Here is a 14946-nt window from a genome sequence, read left to right as displayed (position 1 = left end):
TCCTCCCAGCCATCTCCTGGAGTATTTTGACCTCTGCTTTAGGGACAGAAGATCCTCGGTGGCAGCCTCAGACTCTTCCAATGAATCTACCCGAGGTGATTTTTCTTTCTGAGTGGAAACTCTGTCCTGCAGGATCCACCCAAGACTCCTCCCAGGGTCTCGCAGAGTCACCTCACTTCCTACAGGAAGCTGAGACGCCAGGTGGAAGCCCCAGACTCCTCCAGTGAAGCCACCTGTCATGATTTTTCTCTTTTGGAGAAAACTCCTGCATCTGGGACCTACCAGAGACTCCTCCTGGTCTGGTCGTGTCTGGTCCCTGCCCCACGGTGTGTCGCCAGCACGTGTCCCTGTGCCACCGCAGCCCTGGGTCAGGCACCGTGCCCTGCGGTGGGGTCACAATGCCTGGGTTCTATCTCCTCCTCTTGGAGCTGGCGTTGCCTTGGTTTCTCGTGGTGTTTGAGGGAGGAGAACCTGGTGAGAGGAGAGCGTTGATCTGGGAGATCTGCAGCCATGAGGCGTATGAGGGCGCTCCGAGGTGAGGGGCTGGTGGGAGGCTGGGGCAGCCCCTGTCCCTCCAGGTGCTGGGGGCCGTGTCCCTGTCACCTCCCCTCCCGTCCTGCTGCCAGGCACCTCCCCGAGGGCTCCGGCTCCGTCCTGTCCCTGCCCTCCGTGGAGCACCCTGGGATGGCTCTGAGACAGCCTGGCCTGGTGGCTCCTGTGGTGCTGCCCAGCCCCAGCCCTCCCGGCCCCCTGGCAGAGCCCCGTGTCCATCCCTGCCCAGCTCGGCCCCGCGCTGGGCTCCCTCCAGCACGTCGCTGCTGCCCTGGCACTGGGGAGCCCCGACTGGGCCCAGTCCCCCAGGGGGGTCTGCCCAGCGCCGCAGCGAGGGGCACGCTCCCTCCTCTCATCCCGCTGGCCGCTCTTGCCAGTCCAGCCCAGCCCAGGCTGGTGGTGCTGGGGGAGGCTGGGGAGACCTTCACCCTCCCTGCTGGAAGCTCTGCAGCCAGCAATACCAGTTCCTTCTTTCCTTCCAGCTCTCTGTCCGTGCGTGTGTCCCCCGTCCAGAGCCGCCAGTCCTGAGGACAGAGGCCGGGCGGCAGGGACTGTCCCTGAGGCTGTTGACACCTTTGTGGCCATCGGGACTTCTCGGCTGAAACAGCTGCAAGACCGTGAGGTGAGGCGGGGGGCGAGGGCTCCCCTCCGTGCCCCGGGCTTCCCCGGGGCCGCGGCAGAGAGGGATCTTGTCTGACGGCATCTCTGCCCCGCAGGCTGCGTCCCCAAGCGCTGATCCTACCGCTCAGGCGGGACGAATGTCGCTGCTCCCTCCCTCCTGTCCCCAGGAGCTCTCAGCTCTCTCCTGGGCAGGGCAGAGCCTCTGCCATCAGCCCCAGCTTCTCCCCAGTGCCTTTCCCCAGGTCCCCAAGGCCCCTGCCGAGCTTTGGTTTGGAGCTGTCCCAGCAGCCCGGGGCTCCTGCCTGTGCGAGGGGCGGCACTGGGTGCAGGGTGCTCTGGCTTCTCCCTCTCAGGTCAGGGGCTGGTGCCCACGCCTTCCCCTTGGCCACCTGGCACCTTCCCTCTGACCTCCACCTTCCCCGTCCTCAGGAGTGACCCCCACGGCCTCTTCCCCTGGTGGGGTCTGTGTCCCTCTCTGGCTCCCTGCTTGTCTCAGAGCTGCCGCAGAAGATCTTTCCGTTCCCCGTGGCCTTCCCGACGCGATACCTGCAGCTCGTACCTCGTGCCCGTGTCCCACGGATGGTTTGAAGGACAGCGGGTCTCTCTGGTGGCTCCCTGGGAACGAGAGCAAAGCGAGTCCCATCACTGCCCTTTGTGGTCTGTCCCCAGGGCGGCCGGGTGGACACGTACCGGGAGCTGGAGCGTGTCTTGCAGGGACAGGATGGCTGCTTGCCCAGTGGTGTCGTGAACCGCCTCATAGCAGAGGCCTCGGGTGACTTGCGAGCAGCCCAGGTGAGCCTGTTCTCCCACAGAGTCACCAAAGCAGCCTGCCTCCACCCCTGATTTTTAGGGAAATACAGAGATGTTCCTCGGTTATTCAGACCCAGCGGAGGTCCTCAGAGAGAAGCTCTGGGGACTCCTCATGACAGAGAATTTGAAGAGGGGACACAGAGAGCTGTGCAGAGAAGTGGACTTGGGGTTGTTTCTAACTGAGCACGAGCTGGGGTCAGGCTCAAGGTTACTTCTTGAATACTGTGTTCTACCTCAAATCCTGGGGTCACTTTTGGGCCCATCACTGCAGGACAGCCCTTGAGGTGCTGGAGCGAGTTGAGAGAAGGGAACGGAGCTGGTGAGGGGCTGGAGCACAAGTGTGATGGGAGCGGCTGAGGGAGCTGGGGGTTCAGCTGGAGAACAGGAGCTGAGGGGAGACCTTCTGATCTCTGACCTGCCTGAAAGGAGCTTGGAGCCAGGGGGGGTCGGGCTCTGCTCCCCAGGAACAAGCGCCAGGACCAGAGGAAACGGCCTCGAGTTGCGCCAGGGGAGGTTGAGGTTGGATGTGGGGAACAATTTCTTCCCCAAAGGGCTGTGGGGCATTGGAACAGGCTGCCCAGGGCAGTGCTGGAGTCACCATCCCTGGAGGGGTTGGACAGACGGACATGAGGTTCTCAGGGACATGGGGCAGTGCCGGGGTGGGTTAACAGTTGGACTCAATGACCTTGAGGGGCTTTTCCAACCAAAATGATTGTGTAATTCTATGCGGCGCTTTTTTCAGGGTGTGATGGATGATGTGAGGATGGCCGCCAGTGACTTCTTGGTGGCTCTGGCCCGCTCCCACTTCTACTTCGTCATGGCTGAGCTCCAGAGCCACCTGAAGGTGGCAGGGAAGGTCCCTGATGAGGTTGTGCTCGTCACCTTGGGCAAGATGGCCAGCAGCTACGGTACGGCACCCTCGGCCTGCTGCTTTTGGCAGGGGTCTGTGATAACAGGGAGAAGGGATCTCCCCGCCTCTCTAAATGCCCTGTCTTGAACTGGGGGGAACTCTGGAGTTGCTGCGCCTCCTCGCTTGGTGCCAGGACCGGCCAGCAGCTCTGCCTCAGCAGCCCAGTCCTGGTGCTTGGACAGTAGGAACCCACTGGAGACAAACCCACAGGGTCTCTGTCCCCCGCTGTCCCCCCTATTTCCCCACAGGTCTTCCCCATGTCCCCCTTGGGAAGGCCACCCTCCTGGCACCCTTTGGCATGTCCCCCGCGGCCCAGCAGCTCCAGCCTTGCCAGAGATGGACCCTGGTGTCCCCTGTGTGTCACTGACCCTCTGGCTCCCTCTGTCCCTTCTCGGCAGCCCCGCGCTGTGTCCCCTTCGCGGGAGCGACGCTGCCGGCGCTGCGCAGGACGCTGAGCCGGGCGGGGAGCGGCCGGACCCTGCGCGCTGTCTGCGGGGGTGAGTGTCAGCTCGGCCAGGGCCCGCGCAGGGGCTGGGGTGGCCTTTGGTGGCTCCATGTGATCCTAGAGGAGAGGTGCTGGGTGTCAGCCCACCCTGGGATCCCAAACTGCTGAGTATGCAGAGGAGCGGGGGAAGCCTGGGAGGTTTCTGTGGGCAGGACACATCAGGAGCTCCCGGGTCCCTTCCCGTGGCTTCTGTTCCTTACAAAGAGGAGCTACAAAGATGCTGAGGGGTCTGGAGCATCTTTCTTCTGAGGAAAGGCTGAGAGAGCTGGGGCTGTTCAGCCTGGAGAAGGCTGAGAGAGGACCTTATTTATTCTGGTAAATGTCTGAAGGGTGGGTGTCAGAGGATGGACCAGACTGTTCAGTGGTGCCCAACGCCAGGGTGAGGGGCAACGGGCACAGACTGAGACACAGGAGGGTCCATCTGAACATGAGGAGAAACTTCTTTGCTGGGAGGTGCCAGAGCCTGGAGCAGGCTGCCCAGAGCACGTGTGGAGCCTCCTTCTCTGGAGACTCCTTCTCTTCTCCCCTCAGTTCCAGAAGGACAGGGAACTGCTGGAGAGAGTCCAGCGCAGGGCAAGGAAGATGCTGAAGGGAGTGGAGCATCTCCCTTATGAGGAAAGGCTGAGGAGCTGGGGCTCTTTAGTTTGGAGGAGACGGAGGGGTGACCTCATGAATGTTTATAAATATAGAAAGGGTGAGTGTCACGAGGACGGAGCCAGGCTCTTCTCGGTGGCAACCAATGGTAAGACAAGGGGCCACTGAGGAGGAACAGGTGCAGTGGGGAGGAGGGAAACAGCGGGGTGTTAGAATCCAGACACCTCCAGAGCACAGCTTGTCCTCGGACCCAGATCTGGTCCTGGACTGGGCCCTGCTGAGCCTGGGGCTGTACTTAAAGCAGGCTTGGGCGAGGGTGCAAGGACCCTTCCTTGCTGCAGACTCTCACGTGCTCCCTTGTCCTTTCTCCTGGTGCAGTTCTGGAGCGATGGTCCAAGGGCATCACCATGTACTTGTGCAGCCGCAAGCAACGCCCCTTTCCTCGCAGCAGGGCAGCACAGCTCTGTGGAGACATTTACCCGCTCTTCCATCACGCGGTGGTAAATTGGCTGGGCTGCAAGGAGGAAGAGGTGAGAAGGGCTGCAGCAGGGGTGTCCGCGTCAGTGGGTCCGTCTGTGCCCCGTGGGGTCGAGCAGAGGGAGGCGGGGAAGGGAAGGGGTCTGCGGGGAAAGCCCCCGAGCCGGGAGCCTGCTGGCACTGTGCCTGAGGCTGGGGGCTCCCTGGAGAGAAGCAGCCGAGTCCTGCAGCCTTTCTGCAGGAAGGGCTGGGCTACCAGCCTGGGGAAACGCTGGCTCTGCTCTGGAGTGAGTCCCTTTCCCGCGGGGCAGGAGGGCAGGGGAGCCCCTTCCCAGTGGGAAGGGCAGACTGGTGTCCAGGGGGTGCTGAGCACCAGGCAGAGCTTCAGCCGCCCAAGCAGAGCCTCTCCCTTCCCTCCCCAGGATAATCGGGCTGTCCTCCGTGCGGTGGCTGCCATGGTTGGCGTCCTTGTGTGTGAGGAGCGGCACTGCCAGCGTGCCCGGGAGCAGCTCCTCCGGCTCCTGCGCCGGCACCAGCGGGTCCAGGACACGTCCCGGGTCACCAAGGTGAGGACTCACGCAGGGCCCGGCGTGGCTGATCGGCGGGTCTCTGCCAGTGCCACACGGTGCTGGGGAGCTGTGGGGTGCCAGGGGACCTGGGAAGCCCTTAGAGAAGGAGCAGGGAGAGCAGAGGAGGCCTGAGGCTTCCTGGGCTCTTTGGGCAAGAAAAGCGTGATGGGGGGGTTGGGGACAGGGGGAACCAAGAGTCCCTGGGGCTCATCTTCTTGGGAAGGGAGGCACTGGCACCTCCCTGGGGCGCTGTGCGTGGGCAGAGCTTTGCCGTAACGTCCAGTGCCGTCCAGTGAGGGACAAGGTCTGAGTGGGAAGTGTTGGGAGGAGACATTTCTTCCTGGAAAGGGCCGTCGGGCACTGGAACAGGCTGCCCAGGACAGTGGTGGAGTCACCATCCCTGGAGGGGTTGAACAGACGTGGAGATGAGGTTCTCAGGGACATGGGGTAGTGCCAGGGGTGGGGTAACGTTGGACTTGATGAGCTTGAGGGGCTTTTCCAACCAAAATGATTCTCTGATTCTGTGAACCTGAGTTGTCAGCAATGGTCCTGTGCAGAGGCCAGAGACCCTCTGGTGCTGCTCAGAGTGGGGGCAAACAAGGACCCCGGGCAGGAGGGTTTGGGGATGTCCCTGGGAGCTGACATCAGGGGCTCCCCTCATCCCAGCTGTGCTGGGCTTCTCCTTTTCCTGGGGTATTGCGGTGGCTTTAGTCTCCTCTTCCTCACACCTCCCCGTTCTCTTGTAGAACCTCGGCCACGTCCTGCAGATGCTGGGGGGAGGTCAGACCCCAAGCCCACGGGGCTCCGCTCTCACCACCCGCCCCGCTGGGCACCGCCAGGTAAGGGGAGCCTGCGGCACGGGGCAGGGTGTCCCTCCGCCAGGACCACCTGCAGACCAGCACGCCAGGTGGTGAGCCAGGTGCCATGGAGGTGCCTTAAGGCTGCAGGAAGAGCAATGCTGGGATCCCAGGGAATGGCAGAAGATGTGCTGGGGAGGATCAGTTGGACATGAGGAAAAGGTTCTTCACCCAGAGGTGCTGGACACTGGAACAGGCTCCCCAGGGAGGTGTCCCGGCCCCAACCTGACAGTGTTCAAGAAGAGACTGGACAACGTCCTCAGACACACGGTGTGACCTGTGGGGTGTCCTGTGCAGGGACAGGAGGTGGACTCGAGATCCTTGTGGGTTCCTTCCAACTCAGGACATTCTGTGATTCTGTGCTTGGAAGGGGCTGGAGGGGCAGCCTGGTTCTCACAGCGATTTCCCTCTCAGCCAAGCTGCAGGAGGAGCAAGGGAGGGGGGGAAGGCAGAGAGCACCAATTCTTTTCAATCCCTCTCAAGGCTGATGCACATTTCTCTCAAATGACCCTTGTTCCCACAGGTCCCTGATGTGACTGAGGAGCCTGGCCCAGCCCGTAAGGCAAAGCCATCCCGCCACATGATGCTGCAGGGTAAGGAGAGGGGACGGGGCGATGTCACCGTGCCGTGGCAGCTCTGTCCCTGTCCTCGGCAGCCAGGGGCAGCCGCCTGCTAATGCAGGACGCGATTTCTTCCCTGCAGCCCAAACCTGCCCTGCGGCGGTTCTGCGGTCCCAGCTGAGGCACAGGAGCGAGGCCCAGCGTGTGGCAACCCTGAGCGTGCTGGGAGAGCTGGCCCGCTCTGACGGTCGGTGCTGGGGCCGGGGACACATGGCAGGGGCTGGGGCTGCTGGGCTGAGCGCAAGAACAGGCTGGAAGTGGTGCAGCTGCACCTGAAAGGAGCTGCAGGGTGCGGGTGGGTGGGAGATGCTCGTACCAGTGCCATTTCTCTCATTCTCTGTGTTACCAGAGCTTTTGGTGCCCATAAAATAGCCGCGCCTCTAGAAACAGAGTCACTCTGGGCACACTGCTGGCTCCTGTGAAATCAGAGCCAGGGCTTGCTTTTCTGTCCCACCAGTGTATGTAAAGCTTGGAAGCTTCAAGGGAACCTTGTGCTGTCAGGGCTCTGCCTCAACACACACCTCTCTGTGTCTCTTCCAGCTCCTGCAGCAAGGAAGAAGCTGCCCCAGGTGGTGGTGGCTGTGCAGCTGGTGCGCAATGACCCCAGCGCCCAGGTGAGCTGGTTTGGGAAGGGACAGTGCTGCCAGGGAAGGCAGAGAAACCCTTTCCCTTGGGGCAGAGCCTGGCCAGGCCATGGCAGCAGCAAAAGCTTCTGCCGTGCCCTCGTCATCTCCCCGTGAGCCACAAAGGCTGTCCCCAAGTGAAGGCGGCTTCCCTGTGGTTTGGAACAGGAGGGTGACAACCATGCTCTCCCCGGCAGGTGCAGAGGGCAGTTCTGGAGTTCACCCGGGAACTGCTCAACTACGGCTCCCAGAGCTGCTGGCCACAGGATGTGGTGGGGCACATCTTCAGCGAGTACAGCCGGAGCTCGGGCAGACTGGTAAGGGCAGAGCAGGACACCGGGGCTTCAGCCAGTGCCTGGACCGTGCTGAGAGCTCCTGCAGGCACCCTTGCCCATGGAGAGCTCCACGCTGCAGGGCCATCGGTGCCAGCACGGCCATCGCAGCAGCCTCCACAGGGCTGTGCCATGGTGGTGGAGATGTCTGGGTGATGTGGGCTTGCACCTGGACACGCCACCCAGGACTACCTGCACGCCCCACGGGCTGAGCCGTGCCCACACGCACCTCCAGCAAAGCTGCCTTGGGAAGGGAGGGACAGACTTGTGGGGACAGGGCATCATCCATCCCGAAATGCTGATGGGCCATCAGCCCAACGCAGCCCGTGCACACAGGTGGGCCTGGCTAGAGGAGCTTTCTGTGGCGTTCTCGTGCTCTGGCTCTCCAAAGCACGCCCTGCCCATCCCATAGCAGCCTGGGGGCCCACATCCCTTCTGGCAAGGGGACAGGCTGTGTGGCAGCCCCTTCAGTGAGTGTTTCCAGCTGGGCACCCAGGAGATGAAGGCCAGGGATGGCCCAGCCTGCTGCTGGCTTGCCAAGGATCTTCCCTCTCTGGCTGGAGCATCTGGCTGTCTGGGAGATGTGTGTGTGCCACTCTTCTCCAGGGTTCCAGGAGGCTGTTTTGGGAGCAGGGCGAAGGAAAGGGCTTCTGGATTCTCCTTCGGGAGGTCGCTGCTCCCGGGATGCTGGCGCAGCAGCAGTGCTGGGGCCGTGCCTGAGCCTGGTCGGTTGGGAGCTGAGAGTAACGGGGGTTTTGCCAACTCTGTTTTACAGGCGGCAGGAGGCCTTTTTGCCTGGCAGCCTCAGGAGCACAGAGCTCTTCGAGCCCCGTGCGTGGACATCCTGGGCTCGCTGGATGTCTCTCAGAGAGGGATGTCCCAAGTAAGTTGCTCTCTGGCCTGCTGCTATGGCCACTTCTTTCCTTCAGAGTGTTTCTCATTGCTCTTCCTCATGCCCTGAACCTCTCCCCTCACGTGTGCTCACGAAGCACACGAGGCTCAGGGAAATGTAGACCATCCTTTACATCTCGGAGCTGAGTGGAAATGCGTATGTGCTTCATTGCTCGGTTCTTCTCTGCAGCTCCTGTGGCCCAGGCTGCTGCAGCACATCGTTCCAGCCCAGTACAGTGGTGTGCTGATCTCGCTGTCCTGCTCCCTGCGAGCCCTGCTGGAGAGACGGGAGAGAGCGGGATGTGAGGAAGAGGAGGAGCCCGATGCTGTGGACTTGCAGGAGCAAGGTAGGAGCCCCAGGGGTTGCTGCTGGGTTTAGAAGGGGCTCAGACCAGTCTGTGTCTCTCTGTGCCCCACACAGGGGCTGGCAGGAGCCCAGGAAAAGCAAAGGGCAGAGTCAGGCTCTGGCTCCCGGGGAGCTGGGGCTCCTTCCTGGCCGTGCTGGATCTGCCTTCATCCCATGCGGGGCAGCCCGGGGAGCCCGCGGGCCGGCACTGTGGCCGTGCAGCTGCTCTCAGCCCTGTGTGGGCCACGGGAGGTACGAGGGTCAGGGCACGGCGGGGGCTTCTTCGTCTCACCCAGCCTTTCCTGCTCCCCGCAGCCCGGCTGCCGGCTCCCCAGGCGCTGCTGGCTCGACTGCTGGTGAGTAGTGGGGCCCTGGGGAAAGAAAGAGCTTTTCTGGCAGCACTCCCGAGCCCGCCTGAGCCCCTCCGGGATCCCAGTCCTGTCTCGGGGCTGGCAGGGGTGGCTCTGGTGGCTCTGGTGACAGGAGTGACCTGTCTCTCCTGCCCTCGCCCAGGTGCTGTCGGCGGCTCCTCACACCAGCAGCGGCCGCGCAGTCACCGCCTTGCAGCCGCTGCAGGCCCCGCAGGGCTGGACCCGTGGGGCCTTGGGGACAGCGTGGGCCACCGAGTTCCCCCTCCTGCCGCAGCACCTGGCAGGTAAAGTGTGGGTGGGGGGAGAGGCTGGAGGGGAGGGAGGAGCAGGAAAATGCAGCTTCCCAGCAGTCACACAGTGGGGATCAGCCATGGTCAGTGCATCCTTCCCCAGCATGAATTCAGTGGCTCTGACAAACGCCCCTGGGTTCCCTCCTGTGTCTGTGGCCTTGCAAGGGCTTTGGCATAGGTGCTTGTGGGCCCTTTCCAGCCTGATGGCCTGGGACTTTTGGGAGGTCTGATGGCGGAGGAGACCACTGGGCCCTTCTTTGGTGTGATCTTGAACGGCAGCAAGAGCTTTTGCTTCCTCTTGCTTTCTAGGAAGAGCCGAGAGCTCCCTGGACTCTGCAGAGTTGGAGCAGCATGTGCTTAAGGTACAGCATCCTCGGGGGGTGTCACAAACAGACGGGTACAAGAGGGAGCAGACAGAGTTGTGGGAAGCTGGTGAAAAGAGGGCTGGGTTTGGCAGGAGGAGACACTGCCATTCCAGCAGCTCTCCCCCAGCAGCATCCCAAGACACATGGGCGCGGGAAGGGCCCTGGCCAAGGGCAGGGGGACACTCACTTCCTCTCCTCTTCCCCCCAGTTCCTGCGAGCATCCCTGGAGCCCGTTGAGGATGAGACCTGGACCGTGGGCCTGAGCCAGCAGCTGAGCCGGCAGCTGGGCAGCTCTGCCCCTGGCTCCTGGGAGGAGGTTTGTCTCCTGCCCCACACCAGGGCTCTGCCCATGCAGGCAGTTTTCACTGCTTCACCCCCAAAACTGCGCTTCCCCCCGTGCTGCCCCAGCCTGGCACCGTGGCCCCTCTTGCCTGCTCCTGGGGGAGTCGGGTCCGTCTGGGGCCAGCCCTCTCCTGACAGGTCGGGCTGTGACCGCATCTCAGGCTCAGCCTCTTCTCTTTCAGCTTTTCCTCTACAAGGCTCTCGGGAGGGCGCTGGCAGGTTGTCGGGACCTCAGCCATGTCCAAGGGCAGGTGCTGAGATTCCTCCAGGACACAGACTCTGTGGATCTCTCTGAGACCCAGGTGAGGTGATGCTCATGTCCTGCCCCTGTTCCTGGGGCAGAGGGAGAGCTGGTCCTGGCCCCGCTCCAGACCTTGATGTCCCCATCGCTGCTGTTTCCCCCTTATTGCAGCATCCTGCTTGGCCATCGTCACTGACCATGGCTGAGTGCCTGGGCTGGAGCCCGCTCCCCATTTCCCTGTGGTTGCAGGGGATGATTTCTGTGGTGTCCCATGTTGCTGAGACCCACTTCAATCTGGTCTTGGACATGGTGACTGCTTTCACCAGAGACGGGTTTGATGAGACTTCCACGGGCTGGAAGGTAAAGGATGCAGGGTTTTGCTCTTTGGCTTTCCTTTTTTGGACCTTATTTTCACTTCTACACCTTCTGTAGCCAAACTGTGGCAGCTGTGTTTATATCAGCCCTCTTGTAAGAGCTGCCCAAGACCTGTGTTTCAGAGGGGATGTCCCAGTGTTGGGGCCCCTGAGATGTGTTGGGAAGGACAGCGGAAAATCCACCAGCCGTGTGTGCGATGCTGGCTGCTCCCTGCTCCCCATCCCGTGCGAGAGCCCCGGCTGCAGGACGGGAACAGCTCCCAGCCCCGGAGCTCGCAGCTCGAGGAGCAGCGTGGGGAGGTGCCCAGGGGAGGAAGGAGCTGGTGAGGGTGCGGGGCAGTACTGGGGCTGACGTCTGGGGGCATCTCTGTTGTCACAGGCACAACCGCCGCAGGGCGCAGAGAGACCTTGGGCCACTTGCGCTGCTGTGATGTGCACGTACAGTGGCACCGCTCTGTGCACCCCCAGGGAGCAGCTACTCGCCTGCATGGATAGAGAGATCATGGGCACCATCCTGCGGCTCTCCAGAGTCACACAGAGGGTAGGAGCATGACCTGTGCAGGGACAGGGACGCCTGGGTGCCCTCGTTTCAGCCCCTTGGGGCTGGGGTGTACCAAGATGGACAAACTCTTTCTAAAGATCCCCCAAGGAAGGATTTGTCCTCAACATCCAGATGCAAACCCCTGTGTGTCCCCCTGCCCATACTCCTCTTCCACCTCTCAGCCCCGCAGAGATTCAAGGGCTGCTTTGCTCTCTTTGCCCTCAGGAGATGCAGCTCAAGCTCACCCTGGTGCAGAGTGTCACTGAGGTCAGCTCTGCCATCCAGGCTGTGGGTGATGCTGGCAGCTTTGAGCTGTCCTTGAAGCAGGAGGTGACACAGACCCTGCTGGTGAGTGCCTGCAGCAGGGACAGTCGCACAGGAGAGCTTTGGGCTGCGCTTTCCCCAGAGAGGTGATGGTCTCTGGGCTTCACGCGAGCTCCTGAAGCTGTGTCCTGAGCTGCAGGGCCCTGCGGTGCAGGGTGGCTGTGGAGCAGGGTCCCTCCTGCGGTGCCTTTGGGGACCCGTGGGGTGACGGGGCAGTGTCTGCCCAGGCCTGGCAGCAGAGCCTGTCCCGGGGGAGGCGGGAGGGCTGTCCCGTGTCCATGCCCACTGGCAACTCTGCACCTTTGTCTCTGGGACTTGCAGGACTGGATCAAGGAGGAGCCTGGGGACTCCCTGGTGTACGGAGTGTTTCAGGCCCTGGAGGAGTTGAGGTGAGGGCTGTTTCCCGGCTCCTAGGATTCCCCGTGTGCCCCGTCCCAGCTGGCCAGGGCAGCCCCAGTGGTGTTGAGCTGCTGGGGCCATGGAGTGGGAGGCTGCTCCCCATGTTGGGTGTCTCCTGAGCCCCAGGGTTTCCTTCAGCTGGGGTGGGGGTTTGCTGCTGCCCGGGGGGAGGCAGGTACTGCTGGAGCTGAGGGCAGCGCTTGCTGGCAGGGGTTGGGGGTGTTAGGTTTGGAGCCCTCGATTAGGAAGAACCCGGTCGTGGTTTGAGCCAGTCTGGAGAGGGCTGGTAATTCCCCTTTCTCTTTTCTCTTCCTTTTTCCTCTGGCCAGCAAGCTGAGGCCAGCGCTGAGCAGGGAGGAGAACCGCAACCTGCTGGCCGTGTGCTGCCAGGCTGTCCTGTCCTTTCCTTCCGAGGAGGGGATGAAGAGGGGCAGGACGGTGCGGGCAGCTCTGAACATGCAGGTACCACGGGGCAGTGCCTGCCACCCTGGTTCAGGATCCCCTCGATGTGCCCTGGCAGCCCCCGTGATGCAGAACCTCAGCTCTCCTCTCCTGCTTCCAGCTTCTGCACAGGAGAAGTGTTGAAGATCTGGGCCACCTCATCGAGACTCTCCTGGCGGCAGAGGAGACCTCAGCTGGCTTTGATGATGTGGTCCTTGTGAGTAGCCATGGGGAAAGTGTCGCAGGGGCAGGGAATCAAGGACTTAGCGGGTGACAGCAGGTGGACACCCCTTTCCTACGGGAACGTAGGGCTGTGGCCCCTCGCCCTGAGGCTGTGTGCCCAGTCAGGGGCTGAGCTGGGGGACAGCAGTGCCAGCCACTGCGGCCTCAGGCTGGGCAGAGGAGTGGTCGCTGCTGGAGGGAAAGCCGAGAGCCAGCCATGGGCTGGGTGACAGCAGCCTGGGGAAGGCTGGAGCAGGGACACGCTGGCAGGGAAGCAGCACCTGGCCCGGGGCAGGGTCGGCTGGAGAGAGTGAGGCAGCGGAGGCTGCAGGGCCAGGGCTCGGTGGGGTTGGGGGCCGTGCCCGGAAGGGGCCAGAGAACGAGAGAGAGGGGTCTCCAGGAGAGGAAGATCCCTGTTGTGAGAGAGCTGCACCCTGCCCCAGGTCCTGCAGCACTGGCTGGGCTCCGACAGAGCGTGGGAGCGGGAGAGAGCCCTGCGGGTTTGTGCCCGTGTGCTGGGGGCCTGCAAGGAGCGAGCTGAGCTCACGGTGAGTAGGGACCCCCGCACACCCTGGTGTCCCCTCCCCGCCGTTCCTGGCCCCACGAGGGAGCCCTGCCCGGCTGGGTGCTGGGTCTGGGGGCTCCTGGGCAGCTCCTGCCGGCCCCTCTGCCCGGCTGCTGCTCAGGGAGCGGGACAGGTGGCCGAGGCGAGCGGGTGCTGGGGCGCCTGTGACCCTTGTCCTGCTGCTGTCCTGCAGAGAGGACGCCCTTGCCGGCAGCTGGGCTCCCTGGTGGGACTGCTGGTCTCTCTGACCACTGACTGCCTGGACTCGTCCCGCTACAGGGCATGGCTCTGCATCAGCTACCTGAACCAAATGCAAGGTGAGGAGAGCAGGCAGTTGTGTAATGAATAAAATTTTCTTCTTTAAACAGTTTTATGAAACCCAAAACCCCCTCAGCATTACTGGATTTAAAGAAATTGCAAACTAGACAAGAGCAGCCATCTGATAACCTTTTATTTTTAACAGTGTCAAGATATTCCAGCTGGGCGCCGAGCACCTCCGCTGGCTCAGCGTAGCAGCGGTACCCGCAGCATCGGTACCCGAACGCCTGGCGGAGCAGACAGGAGCGGTAACAACAGCAGCCGCTCCCAGCCAGGATCTCCAGCCTCATTTATTACCATCTCGAATGAGGCGGTGAAGAAAGTCCATGCCCACACTATGATCATCTTTGCAGTATTCAAAATCCCTGTGATTTAACAGGACAAATTATTCTACCATCCAACAGTTTCCCACATACGGTATCTTCTCAGCCAGGAACAAGATGGATTTAAGGAGGGGATTGCAAAGTAAAGCGTTACCCACAGTGTGGGGAAAGAAGATCGCTCAAAGTCATGAACTGGTTGAAACCTGAGAGTCCTCAGTCTACAGTCGGTACTCTGTCTGCTAATTAGACACTGACGCTAAGTGCTTGAGCAAACTTTCCTATCCATAGTTAGGCCCACCTGGGAGTTGGTTGAATGCATGAACTGTCTTTCAAGAACACATGAATTTATCTGATTCTCCACTGGATTTTTTTTCCCAATAGCTTTATGCCACCGGATTTGTTGCATTAGTATCTTTCTTACATAATTCCCTGAAGACCCACCTCTAAAGCCTTTTGTCATGTTACTTACCTGACACATTCAATGCCTATAAATCTCAGTAACAGTGTGCATCTTTGTACAACACAAACATGTATGTGTGTGTGGACATAGATGTATGTTATTTGGGTCAAATCTTTATGTGTTGTATGTAGGTATGATAACACAACTTGCAGAAAAGTACAACCTACCAATGAAAACAAGTTTCAGCTCTGCTCCTGGATTTTTTATCCAGATGAGTGTTGATTGTTCAGCATTACCCAATGGCCAACTTCCTTTCAGATTCACGAAGGTATCGGTACTAGATTTGTTGTTTCATACTATATTTGTATACTTAATGTATAATATATTAATAAAGTGCACATTATATGGTAATTTAGGCAACAAAATAATTTCAGTGAAGATATCTAGAAGTAAATGAAGGTATAACTGATATATTTTATAGCTGCCCTATTTGTAGTTAATATGGTCAGAAATGTGCAATTACGTTGTGTGTAGATGTGAAGTTGTGTACCTTGCTGATAACTGCATTCTAGTGTGTGTTTTTTTCATAAAAATTGATATGGGAAAAATGAAACCAGGTGGTGTTTTTTCCACTCCCCCCCGCCCCGTATTGTTACCAGTTTGCTTTTTATAAACTGTTTCTGATAATACGGCAAGTTCTTATTATTGCTTTGAATTCCCTGT

General features: G+C 60.5%; 1 protein-coding gene across 1 annotated transcript; it reads left to right on the top strand.

The window, feature by feature from the left end:
• Nucleotides 1–375: 375 nt before the first annotated feature.
• LOC135986468 (maestro heat-like repeat-containing protein family member 2B) lies at nt 376–14014 on the top strand. Its single transcript, XM_065630431.1, has 28 exons — nt 376–535; nt 1035–1174; nt 1843–1965; nt 2726–2891; nt 3292–3390; nt 4371–4522; nt 4892–5035; nt 5785–5877; nt 6419–6488; nt 6598–6702; nt 7056–7129; nt 7336–7455; nt 8246–8353; nt 8552–8708; nt 9023–9063; nt 9221–9362; nt 9678–9730; nt 9942–10049; nt 10258–10377; nt 10566–10676; nt 11070–11231; nt 11457–11579; nt 11877–11944; nt 12284–12416; nt 12517–12612; nt 13061–13165; nt 13376–13499; nt 13646–14014. Exons 1-28 carry the CDS (start codon nt 511–513, stop codon nt 13693–13695), a joined length of 3012 nt encoding a protein of 1003 aa, XP_065486503.1. The 5' UTR covers nt 376–510; the 3' UTR covers nt 13696–14014.
• Nucleotides 14015–14946: the final 932 nt, after the last annotated feature.

Source organism: Caloenas nicobarica, chromosome 3 (genome assembly GCF_036013445.1).
Source record: "Caloenas nicobarica isolate bCalNic1 chromosome 3, bCalNic1.hap1, whole genome shotgun sequence".
In the NCBI taxonomy this organism is placed as follows: domain Eukaryota; kingdom Metazoa; phylum Chordata; class Aves; order Columbiformes; family Columbidae; genus Caloenas; species Caloenas nicobarica.
Note: the sequence above shows the minus strand (reverse complement) of the source record. Positions and strands in the feature narration are given on the sequence as shown.